A 21,625-nucleotide genomic window follows, 5' to 3' on the forward strand; every position below is an offset into this window, starting at 1 on the left:
AATAAATTCAATAAATTCATAGAAGAAAAATTTCCTAACCTAAAGAGGGACATGTCTATACAGGTACAAGAAGCTAACAGAACACCAGAGAGATTGGACCAGGAAAAAATGTCCCAAAGCCACTTAATAATCAAAACACTGAACATACAGAACAATGTTCTAATACAACTAGTATAAGCTGAAAAGAAAAAAAAATGTATTACATAAAGGCAGTGAGGTAACTCAGACTCAAAAGTCAAACGTGGTGTGTACTCACTTATAAGTGGTTACTAAATGTGTGAGAAGCGATGGCCAGACTGCAACAAAACCTATTTAGAAGAGACAATGAAGTATACTTTGTACTCATTAAATGAAAAATACAACAACAGGGTATTTCAATGCTAATCTTGTACACATCAAATACAGGAGTCCCCAGCTTTACTAATGAAAGAGTCTTAGATTTAAAGCACAGATCAATCCCAGCACAGAGATGGTGGGTCATTTTAATACCCCATTTTCAGCAACAGACAGGTAACATTTAAAAAAAAGGAAATAAAGAAATTCTGAAGATAAATGACATTCTAAGTCAATTTTACCTCTATATTTTACACACCCCATGGACTTGTAAACCTCTAGATAGAAGACATATTTACAGAAATTATTCTTTGTCCACTATGCACACAGCAGCCTTAAATAACCCATCAACATGAAACAATACTTTCAAAATATCCTCAAAATATGAGCATTCTGTCTCAGAAACCTTTTATTTTCTAACAACCAATGGAATATGAAGCTCAAAATTGTGAGCAGACAATTTAAATACAAAATATATCAGTTTAAAAGTTTTTTTTTTACATATGCAGATCGCGGATGATGTCAATAAAAACTCCATTATATTTATATGCACTAAGTACAAAACTTTGCAAAACTAAATGGGATGATGGTTCTCCATCTCATTGTGAGAACACAGGCTTAGAGCTTGGCATTTTGTTCTCCTTGGAATCAAGGTTCAAAAACACTGTGGACAACTCAAGATGGGTATATATCTTTCCCAAATATTATTACAAATGAATCTTTTCACTAAAATGTATTTACAAACTATGTTGTTTTAATAGTTCTAATAAAATAAAAGCATCTAAAAAGATATTTCTCAAAGAGTACTCAATATATGTATTTGCATGTTCCAGAATTTCTATGTAGACCATGTTTGCCTTGAAAACATAAGTTCACCTGCCTGTGCCTCACAAATGCTCAGATTATTGGCATGCACCACCATGATACCCAGTAAGATGCTTGGTTCTAATAAAACATGTCTTGTTACAAAATGGATAATTAATGTGATTAAAATTGAAAATAAAGACATGTTAATTTCCATAGTTTAATCACTGCACATATTTATATGTGATGAATTATCATCCTCTATCCCCTAGATACTGATGTTATGATGATAAATGAACATGTATAAATATTACTGATAACTATGACAATGCAAAACTTAAAGAAAATAGCTTCAGAGTGAAGTGTGAAAGCTGTGCGATTTCTGAAAAATAGTTTTGCAAACTGATAAATATACATTGTACAACTAAAAGGTTTTGTTATTTTACACCTTCAGTGTGACATAATATAAATATTAAAATAATACCTTGTAAAAATTGTTTCAAACAGCCAGTGAGCAGATATTTATATCTTTTAATTACTAAAAAGTATAAATTGAAATATATCCCCAGTAAAATAGAATAAAAATCTTAAAATCTGAGTTTTCATATTCTTCTTATACATAAATTGCTTCAAGTTATTAATATACAAATGCACAGATAATTGAGACAATGCAACTTGAATATACTAAGTCAGCCATATTTTTAAGTTAGTGTTAAGGAAAAGCACTCTAACAAAGTGGGAAACTGTCACTACTACTTTGCAGGGAAATTAATCACCGTGCATAAAGATTCTATTAGTGTACATCAACATGTGCTTATGCAGATTAATCTGCTTTAATCTGATGGTAGACATATATTGTACCTATTAGACATTATTCACTACCTATCATCTATTCATTTACTATCTTCTTAATTTTGACTAGAAAGTAAAATCCAATTAGAAAATAACAAATACAGGCGAATTCCAAGGGCTGGTTGATCCTTCAATATGCAGAGCATTTAACTGTTCTTCTACCAGCTCTTATAGAGCCTGGAGTTTCTCTGTTGTTAAAGGCAATTGCTGAACCCATACAGGCTTGTCTGTCAACCATTTTAAAGGTAGAGCTGTTGGTGTCTTCAGGAGATCATCAGTTGTTGTGCCCTGTTCTTGTACAATCTGGATGGCTGGTGACCACTCATTAGAATAATATCTTCTAATATTTCTGTCAGAAACATGTGCTTGTTTATTATTTGATTCTGAGGTTGGAGGGATGTTAATCTGAGTATTCCATTGTTGCAACAGGTCTCGAGCCCACAGGTTCATTGCTATGGTAGCCACCTATGGTTTTTATTTTCCTCTCTGTCCTTCTGCACCTATACATTGGAACCATCTTGCACTCTGTTTCACTTGAGATAATGTTGCAATTCCTAACAGTTGAATGCTTACCTCCTGAAGAGGCCAAGTTGGATGCCAAAATTCTGGTGCAATTATGGTCATGTCAGCACCTATGTCTACCAGACCAGACTACAAAACACCATTCATTTTTATTGTTAATTTTGGTCTTTGTTCATTTATACAAGTTTCCCAAATAATTTTCTTTATGTTTTCTCCTGAATTTTCTGTTCTCTCTGTCTCAGTTGTTCCATTACTCTGAGTAGCCAGGTTTATTCCAATAGGCATTTGGTTATTTAATTGCTCTGAGTAGGGGGTTCCTCTATCACTTCAGGAAAGTTCTGAACTGGATTTGCTATGGGTGTCTGCCTAAGGCTCCTCTCAGAGTTTCCCAAAGACTGAGGCAAAGTATTACCTTGCTTGTCCCTTGTTGATCTACATTCCTTGGTCCAGTGTTTTCCCTTACCGCACCTTCTGCATACTCCAGAAGGAAGAGGCATTCTGTTGCCATTGTTTCTTGAAGAAACATTGTTTTCTAAGGAATCTGCATCGGGACCATTCTCCTTACTGCTGAAGTCAGTCTTTGTAAGAAATCTGTGAAAGATTCCTTTGGGCCCTGATATAAGCTTTGTACATGACTCAGTTATTTTTCCTGGTTCCTCATCCCATGCATTCAAGGCTGCCATTCAACATAGAATTAAGGCTTGGATATCATATAAACATTGGTTTGTACTACTGCAGCATATTGGCCTTCTCCAAAAAGCTGATTCTGGAAGACTTGTGTACCTTTATTTCTACATGGTTTTGCTATGTTTTTAGATTCCTCTTTGAACCACATTTACCACTGGAGCTGTTGTCCGGTTTCTAGAACAGCATGTGCCAGCTCCTGCCAGTCCTATGGTATAATCCTATTATGAGTTGACCAGGAATTTTACATTTGCCTTGCATATGGGGAATGCATGCCAAAGATACTATGAACATCTACTTTCATCACATCTCTCTATATCCACATCACATGAAAATGTCACACTAAATCCCATTATGTTATGCACTAATTTAAAAACTAACAATAATTAGTAGAAAGAAAGCATTAATGCTGATTGCTGTGATCAATACAGATTCAGTTTTGAAACACGAATTTTCTCATTTTCATATGAACGTCTACTTCCATCACATCTGTCTATATCCACATCTTACACAGTCTTAGGCAGCTCATCACAGAACTAGTGGGCCACGCATGTGATAAATGTTGATTTTTAAATATTCCACAAGATCCAGAGAACAACAGTTCTGTATACCTCATCTTCAGTACTAAATAACATCAAGCATCCTCCACACCAAGTAATTGCCCCACATTTGTGCTGCTTGCTCTGTAGTACACATCATCTAAAGGTGTTTCCTCAGCCCACAATCATCAACAAGCTCTTCCACTGGCAACACATATTCTAGAATGCAGCCAAAATATATGAGTATGACAATGGGATAAGAACGGCTTACACATTGAACACAGGCTTTATCCCACTTACTAATGGGTTCTAAGCTACTGAACACAGTGCTTTTTTGGAGTCACTGCTAGGTTCTAATATAAGCAGAAATGAAAAGATAATGAAGGATAAAGTTGAAGAAATATGTCATCATAAGGAACTGACTTCTGAGAAGTAGTTCATGTTTCATAACTCAAATACTCAACTTTATTTCTCATGGAGAATGATGGCATGGGCATTTCTGGACACAGTATAAGAGTAGGAATTTCTGGATTTGACCAAATTATTGGAGCAACACACAATGGAGAACAGGGATACTGGTTGGTTATTTGGTCTCTATGATTGGTGTAGCATGGGACATACTGCTCTTGCTCTATGAATGGTGGATGCCCTACACATCAGACTGAGGCTCTCTCATTTGCACTTGGGAATAGAATACACAGTGCATCCACATGAACTCTGATTGTTATGGGTCGTTTCAAATCTTTACCTTCACAGTCTGCTGAGATCATTTCTAATGGTGTTCAAACAAAAACTCATTGACACTCTCCTGGGACCATTCTGCCCAACATTGCTTTCTCCCATGGACCTCAATATCCAGGGATTTGAGTTGATGTCATAGGACCTGAGGCTGAGATGTCTTCAGATATATTTTCCAAACAATGATTTACCTCTGTGGTAGACCTCATCTGCAGAGCCCTAGGACAGAGACTGCTTGTCATTTCTCAAGGGTAGTGGAGTGATCTGGAAAACATAGCATCTCATCCACATAAGTGGCCTTTCCAGTGGGCAGCATACATAAAAGCAGATGTGTATACATGGGTATCCATTTGATAAACTGCTCTGCATCCACAATCCACACTATCAACTTAGTGATTTGGAGGCAGAACCTGATGCTCCGTTTGAATTTCTTCTTCTGGCTCATGAACTTCCCCCTCTTCATGTCCAGTTTCACTCATCCCAAGTGTTTTTGGAGAATGAAAGAGAATGAAGACAAGCATGAAGATGTGGTGAAAAGTTTTTTATTTTTCCTTGAGGCACATCAAAGACCCACGGAAAAAGAGAATTTTGGCTTTGTTCTGGATATGCCGTAAGTGTTTTTCATTTTTCATGTAAATGCCATGATATATAATGCATGATAGGGGTGTGAATGGGCAGAGCAATCCTATGAGCTTCTATCCTTTTCTCCCAATCTTATCACCAAAAATGGATACAAAATATATTTTGATTTTTAATAACCACTGTTTTCCCACTATCAAACAGTGAGACATTAATTTTTCTTCCAATTAGCTTCTATTTACAAGGCTGAAAGCCAAGTTAAAGCAGCATTCTTTACTTTGGTCTATCATAGTCAGCCTTCCTTTTCACAGGTGCCATTGTGAGGTATCCAGTGGAGTCCTAAGACAAGAAACTCCAGACTACTACAATGAGTTCAGTAGTCACAAGGTGCATTCAAATCTCTTCCAGAGTCTGCTAATGTCACATGTATCAGTGTGTGACTCCTAGTGCAGATGCAGGGTCTCTAATATTTGTGCCACTCCTTACTGGGGAGAGTATCCATGTAGCCATTTAGTTCAGCTTTCAGGTACTCTGCATGTGATCACTCCACACCTCTGAAGCTGTGAGGAAAAAGATGTATGAGATCTGTCTACTGTGAGGTCCTTGGGTGTGTCCTTTGTCCTTCCCTCACTTGAACACATGCACAGTCACAGGCTTTTAGGGATTACAAAGACCAGGTCTATCCATATCTTCAAAGTAAAAAAGGAATGTCTGCATTTCAAATGTTGTGTTTTCTTTATGAAAACACTAGGACATCACTTATAGTGGTGACTGCTTACTCCCCTTCTCACTTGCTATAGTGGCAGGAGCTGCCTGTGGTAGCTGTCAACGTTTGAGAACTGGGGTGGAGAGGCTACACACTGGGTCATCTCTGCTACTGTAAAATATGTAGGTGTCTGATGTATTTAAGTCTAAATATTTTATTCTCTGATAGTTACATTATATTTACCTCTGTATCTCTTTCAGTAATCTTACTAAGTATGACTGCATATTTTACCAATGTGGACACTACACACATTTTTTTTCTGAGAATTGCTGGCAGTTGTTGCTCAATCACATCACCTTAGGTCATCCTGTAATCTCAAGTAATCATCATTTCTTAAAGTTGTATGTGTGCAGAATTTTGTTTGTTAGTTGAGTAATTCTAAGCCATTGATATAAAACCCTGTTTGTGCCAGTATTGTGGTGGGTTTGCTGTTTTTCACTGAAGTCAGGAGTATGATGATGTCACCAACATTATTCTTTTAGGTCAGAACTGCTATACCCATCAATGGTATTTTGTTTATCATATGAATTTCACCTCTCTTTTTCTCTTTATACAAAGAATGGCAATAAATGTCTGTAGGAGTCAACTCTAAGTCTCTAGATTAATTGTTTAATGTAGTTATTTTCACAGTATTGAGTATTTCAATTTATAGATATGAAAGATTTCCCCATCTTCTAATGACATACTTAATTTCCACATTATTTTAAACTTTTCATCATCGATGTCCTTCAATTTTATTAAGTTTATTCCACAATATTTCTGAGGCAATTGTGAATAAGGTTTTCTTTTTTAAAATTATTTAATTTTTATTATTTTATGTACATTGGTATTTTGCCTACATATATGTATGTGTAAGGGTGTCAGATCCCCTGGAACAGGAGGTGCAGAGAGTTCAGAGCTCCCATGTGAATGCTGGAAATTGAACCCAGGTCCTCTGTAAGAGCATCCAGTGCTCTTGACCTCTGATCCCAGATTTCTTCTCCTTTTTATCCTCTCTGCCTGCCAGCCTTGTCTACCTTTCTCCTTCCTAGCTACTGGTCATTCAGCACTTTATTAGACCAACCAGGTGTTTTAGACAGGCATAGTAACACAGCTTCAAGAGTTAAACAAATGCAACATAAAATTACGCAACACAACTTTGCATCATTAAAACAAATGTTCCCTAGCATAAATAAATGTAACACACCCCCAAATAATATTCCATAAGAGAAGTGTCTTTTCTTCAAGGAAAGAAACTTTGGTTCTTGCTTTCCTATTTACATCCCTGTATGTCATCTTTTGTCCTTTTGCTTTGGCTAAGACTTCAATCATGGCATAGCATAAAATGCCAGAGAAAGAAGATGGACATAGTGATGAACTCCTTTAATCCTAGCACTCAGGAGGCAGAGCCAGACAGAACTCTGTGGTTTTGAGGTTAGCATGTTTTTCATAGTATGTTTCAGGCCAACCAGAATTGCCTTCTGTGATAATTTGAAAGAAAATGGCTCCCAAAGTGAGTGGCACTATTAGGAAATGTGGCCTTGTTGAAAAAAGCATGTCACTGTGGGGCAGTCTCTGAAGGCTCTTTTCTCAAGCTTCCCTCAGTGTGACATTCAGTCCATTTCCTGTTGCCTGTGAGTCAAGATGCAGGACTCTCAAGCTCTAGCACCACATCTGCCTGTGCTCTGCCATGCTCCCCATTCTGATTATAATGGAGTGAACACTGAAACTGTAAGCAAGCCACTTCAACTAAATGTTTTTTATTTATGAGTTGTCATGGTCCTGGTGTCTCTTCACAGTAATAAAAAACCCTAACTATGACATCTTTTATGATTTTGTCCCATCCTCATTCTCAGAATGGATGATATGGATGCCCTTATTTGTTCCTTCTTTTAGCAGAAATAGCTATAGTTTATTTCTGTTTATTACATTGTTGGGTCCTTGTCATAAATATTATTACAGTGTTGGAATATACTTTAGTTTGCTTTGTTGCTGTTATAAATCACTGATCAAAAGGAAGTAGTAGAGGAGATGTTTTATTTTGCTTCCTGTCCTGATTACAGTCCATCACTGAAGAAAGACAGGTCAGAAATTTAAGCAGGAACTATGGAGGAACATTGCCTACTGGTTTCTTCTCCATGACTCGATCAACTTTCTGTCTTGTACAGTCTTGGTCTACATGACCAGGGATGGTTTGGACCATAATGACCTGTGCTGTAGGAATCGAGGTGCCAATCCCCAGCCCCTATTCATGGTCCTTTGAGAAACTGCTTCTCAAGGGCTAGGGAAGTGTGAAACATATGTATAATAACTTTACACACCCGGGCAGATGCTCATCATTCTATGTGCTCTTTATTATTGTGTTTTTTCTTTCTTCATCTTTATTCTCCTACCTGCTTTGAAAGGTAAAAATCTCTTTTCTCCAGTGGAGTGTCACTGAGAATATTATTAGATACACTTTAGGACCAGTCCTGTGCACAAGAGTAGTTTGATAACACAAAATGTACAGAATGGTATTTTTGTAGACTTTTTGTCTTATTTTTCTCCCTTCTGCTTTTTTTGTCTGTTTCTTTTTCATATTTATTATTATATTTTTATTTATTTATTTTCTTGATTTTACTTTCCACCCAAAACTTCCCTTCCATTCCCTCTTCCCAACTCCCCCTCCTTTGTTTTCCCAGGCCTCGCCATCCACTCTCCTTCTACTGTTTATGTTTAGGTACAGGCAGGCATCCCATGAATATCCCAAGCCATGGTTTATCAAGCTGCAGTGAGACCTGGTAACCCTCCTCCACCAAGGTTGGATCCAGCAGGAGGAAAGGGTCATCATTGCAGGCCACAAAGTCAGAGATATCTGCTCACACTCTCAGTGCTAGGAGTCCTACATGAAGACCAAGTTACATAATTGTAACCTATAGGCAGAGAGTCTAGGTCAGTCCCATGTAGGCTCCCTGGTTGTCTGTTCAGTCTCTGTAAGCCTTCTGAGCCCAGGTTAATTTATTCTGTGGGTTTTCTTCTGGTATCCTTGACATCACTGAGGCCTACAATCCTTCCTTTCGACCTTCTGCAGGATTCCCCATGCTCTGCTAATGTTTGGCTGTTACAATTTGTTCCTGGCTTACAAGATATGTTGGGGTAAAGATGGTGCAGAAATTGTGAGAGTTACCACCTGATGACTGGCACAGCTGGAGACCCATGTCCTGAGAGGGAGTTCCCCCATGTGAGCCAGGACTCAGAAGTGGGATATCCCAGAGACCTAGGATAGAACCAAACATGAATGCCAAAAAAGTCAATGAATTATTGATATTATTCTGTTGTACTCATAAATTGATGTCTAGTCCAATTGTTTTAAGAGAGCCTTCATCAAGCAATTTATGGAAACAGATGTCCATTTGTTTTTTGATGTTTATTTTGATTTTCATTTTTTTTTTGCAGAGCTGAGGACTGAACCCAGGGCCTTGCACTTGCTTAGAGTTCTACCACTGAGATAAATCCCCAAACTCTTTTGCATTTTTATGCATTTTTATTCTATTCTTAGTTTTGTGACAACCACTCTCATTAACTTTTTAGTTTTTTTTTTTTTCAAGCTCCCAAGCATCTCGTGTTTTTCCAACCTTACAAACCTGGGGAATTTGTCAAGCTATATCTGGAAAGACATGAAATGCATGATAGTGCTTGTATTAACTACAAAGAATTCATCTAGAGAGCCTTATTCATACTGAACCTTGTGCCCTTTTTTTCAGAACACCAACTCCAAACTACCAGTTTATTCTGCCTATTGTTTTTGCTGTGGAAGAAATCAACAGGAGTCTATATCTTCTACCAAATGTGTCACTCAATTTTCACTTCATGCATAACAATTATCCTGGTAAACAGGTACTTCAACTTTTCATAGACGATATTGCAGCAATGCACATTCCTATCCTTAACTACATCTGTGTAGATCTGACCAAATGTGAAGTAGTAATTACAGGACCAATATTATCAACATCTCTAAAGGTGACTCCAATTCTAAAGATCTCCAAATATATACAGGTAAGGTTGTTTGAGTGGGAAAGAATTGAATTTTTCTCCTTAGTTGGGATAGCCTGATGCTAAGGAGGATATGAGGGGGAGATTGGCTTCACTTTCACGTAAATCAGTTTCACGTGTGATTAATCAGGCCCTCAATGGAACATTCACAAATCATTAGTTGATATATAGATGAGAAGAGGAACTAGCAGTCAAGGTGATTTTCCTTGAACAAATTGTAGAAATTTGATTTTTTTTCAGGATTCCAACAATGTAGTGTAACTGTAGTAATAGGGAAAAATTGTCTTCCTGTCATTTCAAACTGGTGTTTCATCCCCTCACAGCTTCCATTGAGATTTCTGATAATCCTCTACCTCATGCTGCTCCCTATGTTTTATGTCCTTCAGCTCACCTATGGACCTTTCCATTCTATCCTGAGTGATCATGAACAATTTCCCAATCTGTATCAGATGGCCCCCAAGGACACAGCTCTGGCACTGGCCATGGTCTCTTTGATAATTCACTTCAACTGGAACTGGGTTGGGCTGACCATCTCAGATGATGACCAGGGTCTCCAATTTCTCTCAGATCTGAGAGGAGAAAGTAGAGTCCAAAGAGTCTGTTTAGCCTTTGTGATGGTGATCCCATTCAACATTGAGTTATACATGTCAAGAGCTAAAGTGTATAACAACCAAATTGAGACATCATCCACAAATGTTGTTATCATTTATGGTGATACAGACAGTACTCTAGCTGTGTGCTTTAGAATGTGGATATCACAGGGTATACAGAGAATATGGGTCACCACCTCACAGTGGGATTTCATTACAAGTAAGAGAGACTTCACCCTTGACTCATTCCATGGGACTCTTGCTTTTGCACACCACCATGCTGAGATTTCTGGTTTTAAAAATTTTGTTAAGACAATGAACCCAGCCAAATACACAGACATATTCCTAGCAGGACTGGGGTGGATGTACTTTAGTTGTGAAGCCTCAGCATCTAACTGTAAGACATTGGAGAACTGTTCATCTAATGTCTCACTGGAATGGTTAATGCTACAGACTTTTGACACGGCCTTTAGTGATGATACTTATGATATATACAATGCTGTGTATGCTATGGCCCATGCTGTCCATGAAATGCTTCTTCAACACGTAGAAAACCAGCCAATCAACACCTTGAGAGCACTAGATTCTGGCTGCTCACAGGTACTTGGTGTCATCAATGCCATATTCTTTAAGAGTTTCTCGCTTGCTGAAACCAATATTTGTCTTATATGTGATGGTCACTATAACGGATAGTTTGCATAAGTGTATTCACGTGATTCTGATACCACTGTAAGCTCTGTGGACCTTATCCCTCTTGATTATCGGAGAGCAATCACAGGAAATAGTGCTGAGATTCAGTTCAATACCTACCTGTGTGCCTGTGTGTGTGAGTATATTTGTGTCTGATTGTCTTTATGTCTTTGTGTTTGTGTCTATGTATGTGTTTGTGTCTTTATGGGTGTCTAAATGCACTTCTGTGCCTTTGGATGTGTGTGTATAGATGTGCTTCTGTGTATGTATAAATGTCTCTCTCCTGTGTTTGTGAGTAACTGTGTATATGAGCATATATATTTGTTGTGTGTACGTATGTCTCTTTGTGAATGTTTTTATCAGTGTGTTTCTCTGTGTGAGTTTTGTGTCTTTATGTGCCTGTGTGTCTCTGTATTTGTGTCTGTATCTGATTGCTTATGTCTATCTGTAGGTGTGTGTTAGTGTGTATGTGTGTGGTTGTATTATGTGTGCCTCTGCATGGGTATTTGTGTGGAATTGTGTGTGTGTGTGTGTGTGTGTGTGTGTGTGTGTGTGTTTGTAGGTGTGTGTGTATATGGTGCGTGTTTATATTTTGGGGTTGTGTATATATCTGTGTTTGTGTTTGATTGCTTCCTCTGAGAGAACTAAAATCATATGAACAGAATGATTTCATTTATTCACATGCTTTCATTGAGTTTCTCCCTTGGGCACCTTCAATAAAGTTGCCTTGGGATGAAATCAGAACAGATTTTCAGACTTATAATAAGGGAATATAGATTAAAAACAGTTGCCTATCTTTTAGCTTCACCCATTTCTGAAGAATATGCACTTTATTAATCCTGTTGGAGATGTAATAAATATGAATCAGAAAGAAAAACTGCAAGCAGAGTATGGCATTTACCACATTTGTAATTTCCCCCATGGTGTTGGACTTAAGGTGAAAATAGGAGAGTTTAATCCATATTTTCCACATGGTGAACAGCTCCATTTATATGAAGACATGATAAAGTGGACCATAGGAACTAGACAGGTGAGTCTGACCAAAATGTACTGATGCACACCTCACAGCTGTAACCAGTGTCAAGTGGGGCCATTTGGGTTTCCCTGTGACTTAGTGAAATTAGAAGGATGGTCATGTAAAGACTCCATTTTAAACTTCTATATGATGTTTCTCCATTTCAGTTTTTAAAAAACATGATTTTTAGATAATTTTTTGAAACTTTAAGCCACACATATGATACAGTTTTATCATTTCAGAAACTCTCTGATTTATAAACAATATAAACTAGATGACCAATGTTTGATATTATTCCCAGTAAAGTTATCAATATTCTCTTGGTACCATTCTGATTGCTGCCCATTGCCTTTCTTCGCTTCTGTTGACTCTCTCATCTGCATGCTGAAAAGACTGAAGCTAATTGTAAGGAAAGATTTGGAACTAGGAACAGTTATGCAAGTCACTAATTTATATTCTATAATTTTAGTGAAGCACTTTGACCAGGAGGTCCTAGATTCCCGATTTCTCTAACAATACATCACATTTTCATGGACCACCTTAGATATTTTATTAATTATAACTTAAAGTTATTAAGTTATATAATAACATAAAGTTATTAATTATAACTTAAAGATATTAAGATATCAAGAACTGAATACAAATTTGAGCCGAAGTGTAGGAGTGGGGGATTGAACAGCAAGTGTGAGAGATTGCTGAGCCACCTCTCCAGCCCTGAATCATAACTTCTAAAGGAATCCTTCATTAGAAGAGCATTTCTTTGCACCTTAGTTCTTGCATATCTCATTCAAACAAACAAAGAAATTAACAATGAAATTTAAAAAAAAGATTTGTATTGTTTCCTTAACTGGTTGGAGAGGTACTCATAGTCATCATAATTTGGCTTTGAGAAAATTTGTAAATAAAATATCCCATTATGTGTCCCCAGATATATTATAGATATTGATTCTGATGTGTCTGGTTTTATAGTATCTGAACTACATTGCCTACTAGAATGTTGTGTGTTGGATTTGAAAGGGGTTTACTTCCAGACAGTGTGCAAACTTAATTTGAAGTGATAATTTCAAATTTCTCAAATAGAGTTGAATCAAGAGTTAATATTCTATTTTCACAGTGATGAGAAAATTATGCTCAGAAAACAGAGCAAATAGGATGAATTTTTTGCTACTGGCCTGTTCCACTAGATCAGAGGCAAGCAATGAAATCACAAGCCTGATTCTATCAGGCCTAACTTGAACATTGCAAAATCATCAACCAAAAGGGTAGGCAGGACTAAAATCAACCCAATATGTACTATGTTCTAGATATGCAAATCGTAATGCAGATATGAAACTTGCAAACAGTGAGGCAGCATGCATGACTCCAAATGATACAATCATAGGCTTATGTGACAGTGAACTCAATGATATATTAAACAAAGACTGCAAAGAATAATTGTAAGGATGTTCAAAAAATCAACGAGAAAATTAAAAAAATCACCTCTAAGGACAATCCAATTAGATCACAAACACTTCAAATAATAAGGAATAGAGTGAAGATGTGACAAAAATTCAACAAAGGTACAATGACAATGAAGAATTCTCAATAACATTCTGAAAATGAAAGACAAAACAATTCAAATAACATACTGTATAAACCTATAAAACTTCTTACTCAGAGAATATCTCAAGTAGAAGACAGGCTATTGAGACTTGAAACAAGACAGGTGAATTATAATTCAAACTATGCCAAAGAGAAAACAATCAGGAAGGATGAAAAAACACAAGAGACTTAGGGGACATCAACAAAAGACCAAATTAAGAAAGCACAGGCACAAGAGGAGGACAACATGTGAAAGGACCAAAGGTATTTCTAATAAAATGACAGGCAAAATTTTACCAAATGCTGGGGGCGTTATGGGCATCCAGTTAGAGGAGGCAGTCAGAAGGCCTAACAGACAGGTTCAGAAAAGGATATTTTGAATTTTGAATATTACTTAAAATCTGAATTAGGCAGAATAAAGAGGAAATTTAGGTTACAAGAGAGATCAGTTTCATTGAAAGTCCCCATCATAATCACAGTACCTTTATTCATAGACACTTTAAAAGGAGGGAGAATCAATTATGTTTTTAACACAGAGACAAAATTTCCAACTTCAACTGCTATACCCAGCAAAGCTATCCTTCATAATTTCTGGAAGATAGAAAAACTTGTAATCATGAACACAAACTGCAGGAATATATAGCTACTAGAACATCACAAAGGAAGACACTTCCAGACTGTCTTGACATGTCACACTCCTTCACACTGAGTATTAAGATAAACAGTAGATGTCACAGGAATGTGTAGACTACACTAGATCACTAGACAGAAAAGCAAAGGTTTGAAATACATCAAAACTTACAAACACAAATTGACAATAATCACCAAATAGCTTTCATTAATAACTGAATTTGAAGAATCCCACTCTCTAATCAAAGTACACAGAGAGGGATTTAAAAAAAACAATACTGTCTTTCTACTGCACTCATAAAAAAGAATAGAGTCTCCGCAGTACAGGAAAAAGACCATTCCAGGTAAAATGAATCAGAAAGAAGAAAACTGTACTCTAATCAATGAACATGGACAGAGAAATCCTCAAGTAGATACTCGCTAACAGGTCTAAAGAGCACATTCGAAAGATCAAAACCTACACAAAAAAGACTTTATTACAGGGATGTAAGGCTGGTTCAACATATGCAAATCAATCAAGTATAATATGTCACATAAATATATGCTAGATTATAAATTGAATTATTTTAAAAAAAATCCCTTGAAAAATAAAAAGGACATTTCTTGACAAATTAATTTTGTATAAGACAAACCATAGATAACATTGTACAATATGGAGAGAAACTCAAAGCATTTCCACTAAATTCAGAAGTGGAACAAAGTGTGGTGGTGCTTCCCAGAATTAATGAGCAACTAAAATAGGTCACCAATATGGCCAGAGGTAGAGACAATTTCTCAATGAAGTTTCTCTTTTTTCTTGTATCTCTGCTTTGTGTCAATATGACAAAGCTAAGCTACACAATGGGTGGGTAGGATGTTTAGTTCAGGCATTCCAGTGGTGACACAACATATACTCCTAGATCTTCCTGAACTTTTAGTAGTTTGGAGGCACCTCAATGTTTCATCAATTTGTTCTCACATATTCATGTGTGGACTTGTACAAAGTCCTGAAAGAAATGTGTTCACTCAGGTCATGTATAGAAAGAAAACTTGTTAACTTCTCAACCACATGATGAGATGCTCTAACTATTGTAGGCATAGTCAAACTCCTGGCCCAGCATCTGTCTGATTTTCCTCAGATGCCCTCTGCTGTGTGCAGTGTTGATTGTCATCCTGGATTCAGAAAATTCCATCAAGAAGGAATGGCAGCCTGCTGTTTTGATTGCACCCCCTGCCCAGCAAATGAGATTTCCAATGAGACAGGTAAGTGTTGACTGCAGGAGAAATCCTTCAGACTGACTGACTTCTGTTATCCACACTGCACTTTCAAAGGGGCCTAGAAGGGGTTGCACTGCTGTGTGGTATTCACCAGAGAAGACTGCTCAGACATAGGTTTAAGCCAAATAAAGTCATCATTAGCTGGATGTCAACTACAGTTGGTGTACAGGACCCCAGTGTAGCACTGAGCCTTTCTCAGGGTGAGATTTGAAGCAAAAGAACCATGTTCTGGGTTGACATACTTCAGTTACCAAGAACAGTGAGCCGAATGCAGATCTACAGAAGCTAAAAAAGCAAAGTCAGTACATTTTGAGACTTTTCCAGAACTGTAAGAAAGATGATGGATTAGGCCTTTGCTTCACTTTGGCATGTGGTGCTGCTAGGTGGTGAGTTTTATAGTCTGAGTGGTACTTCTGTCATGAAGTTAGTCGAGCTAGGGAGCGTGTGGGGACCTACTAAGGTCTGTGGCCCTTTTACAGTACAAATAAAATCTATTCCTTTCCTAATTTTGTTTTACAATTATGTGATCAATAGTAATGTCCTTATACATTACAACCTGTGCCTTCACATATATCTTTGACTCACTGTAAAATCATTGCTGGTAGTATTTTGTAAAAGAAAGTGTTTTGAGAAATCAAACAGCCCTGTGAGGGAATTCTACACTGTATCTGTCCCAATCTTTATATCCCTGTAAAGGTACATGTAGACTAGATTGTAGTCATGAGTCTTTGTAATAGTTGGTTATTCATTTATCCTTCTTGAATGTATGTATGTGTTTCTGTGTGAGTTTATGTGCAGGAGTTTGTGGAGGCCAAAATAGTGCATACAAGCCCCAGGAACTTGAGTTACAGACAGGTATAAGCTTCCTCATGGATGCTGAGTCCAAACCCTTGTTCTCTGCAGAGGTGTAAGCACTCTTAACTGTTAAGTCATCTCCTGCCAATGAAGTCATAAATCGTACACAACTTGTTCTTGCCACTGCACACAAACACTGCTGACAAAGAGAGAGATTGAGTCACCCTGTGTTGAGATGGTAAATAAGTATTGTGTGGTGTTGGGCATGCTGTTTATACAGCATTTGATGAATGGCTAGTATTTTGTGTTGTCATTTAGCTAACATGTGAGTGGGGAAGACAGCATGAAGATGTGAATTTAGGGTGGAACCATAAGGCTGAAATGGGAACCTGATAAGGAAAATTTGGGAGGATGCACGTGCTCTTACTTCCATGTGAGGGAGATTTTCGGAGATTTTTGAGACTGATGCCATTGTAGGTTGTGGTGAATAAAGTGTAGTAATTGTGGGGAAAATTACTAGAAACAGCTAAACACGAAACAGCACTTGATTTCATATCAAAAAAATGGGGAAAAGTGTGAACACTTGATGTAGAGAAAGACAGGTGTCCCACTTAAAATTTTTGTACACAGTAGCAATGAATGTCACAATAATATAGATAAAAGAGTTTTGTAGTTAAAAGAAACAGCCACAATTATTTCAATGATAGTTTGACATACACAATCCATATAAGTCAACTGGTTATTGATTTGGAGATGTCCAAATTCAAAGGAGAGTCCAGAATTGTTTTTGTCATTGTCTATAATGCAAAGAACGTTTAAAAAAGACATTTAGGGCATTGGAGAAATGTCTCTGTGGTCGTATTGTGTTCCCCAAAATACTGTGTACCCTGATAAACTCATCTGGGGTCAGAGAACAGAATAGTCACTAGATACTTAGGATAGGCAGTGGTAGCTCATGCCTTTAATTCTAGCATTCCAGAGGCAAAAATCCATGTGTTTAAGGATACAGCCTAGCATGGTGACTCACACCTTTAATCCCAGGGACTAGTGGTAGAAAGCAGGAAGGTATATAACGTGTGAGGACCAGAAACTAGAAGCATTTGCCTGGTTAAGCTTTCAGGCTTCTAGCAGCAGTTCAGCTGAGACCCATTCTGGATGAGGACTCAGAGGCCTCTAGTCTGAGGAAACAGGATCAGCTGAGGATCTGGAAGGTGAGGTAGCTGTGGCTTGTTCTGTCTCTCTGACCTTCTAGTGTTCATCCCAATAACTGGCCTCAGGTTTGATTTTATTAATAAGATCTGTTAAGATTCCTGCTACATGTCTCAGTGGTTAAGAACATGGGATGTTCTTCCAGAGGTCCCGAGTTCAATTTCCAGAAACCACATGGTGGCTCATGACTATCTGAAATGAGATTTGGTGCCCTCTTCTTGTGTGCAGGCATACATGCAAGCAGAGAACAGTATACATAATAAATAATTAAATCTTTAAAAAAATATTTAAGGTCAATGAGAAGAGTTAGCGGGTAAATCTCTTGCCTCAAGTCTGATGACCTGAGTTCATCTTAGGAAGCCCATTGAAATGAGATGGAGCCAACACCTACAAGATGGCTTCTTGACAACTTGCACTTTTCACAACACACACACACACACACACACACACACACTCAAACAAACACACACACTCAAACAAACACACATGTGTAATAAACAAACAGAATGTAATAAAATTGATTTAAGATAATAAGTATAAAGGGTATTTATAATAAAAATACCAACAAATAATAAACAAAAACTTTATGTTTATGAATATTTGAATTAGGCATATGTAGATGGTAGCAAGTCCATACAGGGTCAGGTCTATATGAAGGCATCTGTAACCAGAGTTACAGGTAGTAATATGGCACTTTACATGTACTGGGAACTGGACTTAGTCCCCCCTGTAACAACAGACCATGTTCTTAACAGCTGAGCCATCTTTCCAGCCCCTAAAAGAACAACAAACAAAAAAATGTAATCATAGCTGGCCATAAATGCTAGGTTGGTTTTATTCATGGAATGACTTAAAATCCTGGAAGTGTTATTATCCACAATTTACCACAATTACAATGATATTTCACTACTCGCTGTGGTGGAAAGTACAAATTATGAATGGGGTATTATTGTTCAATTCAAATATTCTGTGTTATCACTCTCATTTGGGAGTTCTCATGTTGTCTTGTTCATGCTGTTTTACCAATAACTCTTTCACCATTGAGTACATCAGTTGAACCTAGGTCTGTTGTAGGACACAGAAGTTTCCTAGATATATCTGAGCTTGCGTTACCAGCAGGGCTGCATAAGAGGATGATTGGACTTTGGGCCTGGGTACTAGGTGTTTGGTATTGTCTACATTTAGTTGTATCTAGCAAGGGGGAGGTCTTTTGCCTCTCCCCTTGGCATTAATATAAAGAGCCCTTGGGAATAAAGTTCTGGGCTGGTGGATTTGAATCTAGGCTCCTCTGAGGCTCTCTCTCTCTCTCTCTCTCTCTCTCTCTCTCTCTCTCTCTCTCTCTCTTCTATATTTCTATCAAAATCTCTTATCCCTCATTTTCCAAGAACACCTAGGGGGAAAGTCCCCACAGAGTTTTCATATAGAAGGAAATTATTGAAGGAATTAGGTGCTCTGTGCTCACAAAGGTGGTGATATAAGATAAAAGATTTCTGGGTATTATATTTGAATAGAGTTTTCTACCTGTAATATTAGGATTATTTCACTTTATAAACTGTTGGGTATCCCTACTCTCCAATGAGGACACAGCTAAGGGCATCATATTTAATTAATTTATCTTTAGAATTTTATACATAAGGAAGTAGGTGCTCTATGCTCCCAAAGTGGTGATATAAGATACAAGAATTCTGGGTGCTATGTATGTATGTATAGTGTTTTCTACATTAATAGTATGATTATTTTATTTTATACACTGTTTAGTGATCCTGTTCACTGATGAGGACACAATTAAAAGCATCATATTTCATTAATTTTTCTTGAGAATTTCATACATCATTATAAAACCTCTCTCTCCCCATTCTGTTTCCCACACATCACATAACAAAATCTCTCAAACTCATGAGCTCTTTTTCATTTACTATTTTCAAACACTCATTTTCATTTACTGCTTTCACACACATATGCACTTGCACTCACAAACACACAATAGATTCATTTTTTTTGTGCTCAGCTACTCATGTATTTGGTGGTGATCATATGGGAATTTAAAAAAAAAAGCTGTAAGAGTTTTCATCTTGGATAAGACCAAATCTCCATCTCTCATGAGGGCATCACTTCTAATTCAGACAGAAAGATTCATATTATAGTGGGTCAGAAGGATCTGTGTTTGTCCTTGAAGAAGATAGGCATTATGAACTGGAAGCATTGCTCTTCAGAAAAGTCTCATTTACATCTTTATCAATAAAGTGTGTGGATGTTGTAAAGTTTCCAAAAAACAATGGCGTGGCCTGTCCATAAGAAATGCTGAAGTTGCACTAACAATACTTTTGCTTTCTGCTTCAGATATGGATCAGTGTATGAAGTGTCCAGAGGACCAGTATGCCAATGCAGAACAGAACCACTGCCTGTACAAAGATGTGACATTTCTGGCCTTTGATGACCCCTTGGGGATGACTCTGTCTTGTATGGCCTTGTGTTTGTTTGCATTCACCATTCTGGTTCTTGGGATCTTTGTGAAGCACCAAGACACTCCTATTGTGAGGGCCAATAACCTCACTCTCAGCTACATCCTGCTCATCTCCCTCATCTTCTGTTTCCTCTGTTCCTTGCTCTTCATTGGCCATCCCAACTCAGTCACCTGCATCCTACAGCAAATAACATATGGAGTTTCATTCACTGTGGCTGTTTCCACCGTGTTGGCCAAGACAATTACTGTGGTTTTGGCTTTCAAAGTCACTACTCCTGGAAGAAGGATGAAGTGGCTCCTGGTATCAGGGGCACCAACCTACATCATTCCCATCTGCATCATCATCCAAATTATTCTCTGTGCATTCTGGCTGGGAGTTTCTCCTCCCTCTGTTGACATTGATGCACACTCTGAGCATGGCCACATCATCATTGTGTGCAACAAGGGCTCAGTAACTGCTTTCTATTCTGTCTTAGGATACCTGGGCTCTCTGTCCCTGGGGAGCTTCACTGTGGCTTTCTTGGCCAGGAATCTCCCTGACACATTCAATGAAGCCAAATTCTTGACATTCAGCATGCTGTTGTTCTGCAGTGTCTGGGTCACTTTTCTCCCTGTCTACCACAGCACCAAGGGCAAGGTCATGGTGGCTGTGGAGGTCTTTTCCATCTTAGCCTCCAGTGCTGGCTTGCTGGGATGTATCTTTGTCCCCAAGTGCTACATCATTTTGATAAGACCAGAGAGAAATTCTCTTCAAAAGTTAAGGGAGAAAACGTTTTCCAGGACTCACATTTCATAAATTTCAACTGTCAAATTTAATGTTGGTACAGAACCAACTGTTAGGATACAATGCAAGATTATTCATTAGCTAATGACTCTCACTGTTTCTTCTAATGGTGTTGTTTATCAGTGTCATGTATGCTACTTTTATGTATATTGCATCCCATAACTTTCTACTCAGCCACCAATTTCTACAGGACTTTGCTTTTGGACATTAGTGATGAGTGGAAGTGTTCTTTTTGTCTCTAAAATGTAACAAGATTTGAAATTAACTCAGAGGTTTCTTTTGGATAACTTAGTGAATGTAAGACTTTGACAGCAATTGATTATTGGAGAAATTGAAAGAAGTTTGTGATCTCATGTTTGCAGATGAAGGCAATAAATTGCTACCCCTTGTAGGCCGGAAGACTACAGAATCCTGATGCATCTTTGGATTTAGTGAAGTAGAACTTAGGAGTGACATGGATGTTTCAATAAACAGATATTGCAGAATATTGCAGAAGCTGGAGAGATGTCTCAGCAGACAAAATCATGTACTGCTCTTGTAAAGTGGCAGAGTTCAATACACAGACATCATAAAATGCATTTTACACCCCCCTGTAACAGTATCTCGATGGGATCAATGTCCTCTTTGGACCTCCAAAGACTGTTATGCACACACACACACACACACACACACACACACACACACACACACACACACACACACCAGAATCCAAACCTTTTCTGTCTGTCACTAGAAAATAAAGAGATTTCTGTGGAATAATAATAAAATGAAACATACTAAGA

General features: G+C 37.7%; 1 protein-coding gene across 2 annotated transcripts; it reads left to right on the top strand.

The window, feature by feature from the left end:
• The first annotated feature begins 9,690 nt into the window (after positions 1-9,690).
• LOC114685604 (vomeronasal type-2 receptor 116-like) lies at positions 9,691-20,855 on the top strand. 2 transcript variants are annotated; one of them, XM_028860244.2, is made up of 5 exons: positions 9,691-9,833; positions 10,205-11,018; positions 11,911-12,138; positions 15,453-15,576; positions 19,936-20,855. In XM_028860244.2, exons 1-5 carry the CDS (start codon positions 9,706-9,708, stop codon positions 20,853-20,855), a joined length of 2,214 nt encoding a protein of 737 aa, XP_028716077.2. In that variant the 5' UTR covers positions 9,691-9,705. The 2 variants fall into 2 exon arrangements, with proteins under 2 accessions (XP_028716077.2, XP_037057579.1); XM_037201684.1 differs by lacking the exon at positions 9,691-9,833 and adding an exon at positions 17,906-17,908 and having other exon boundaries at positions 10,263-11,018.
• The last annotated feature ends 770 nt before the right edge of the window (positions 20,856-21,625 follow it).

This window comes from Peromyscus leucopus, unplaced genomic scaffold (genome assembly GCF_004664715.2).
Source record: "Peromyscus leucopus breed LL Stock unplaced genomic scaffold, UCI_PerLeu_2.1 scaffold_1098, whole genome shotgun sequence".
NCBI lineage: Eukaryota > Metazoa > Chordata > Mammalia > Rodentia > Cricetidae > Peromyscus > Peromyscus leucopus.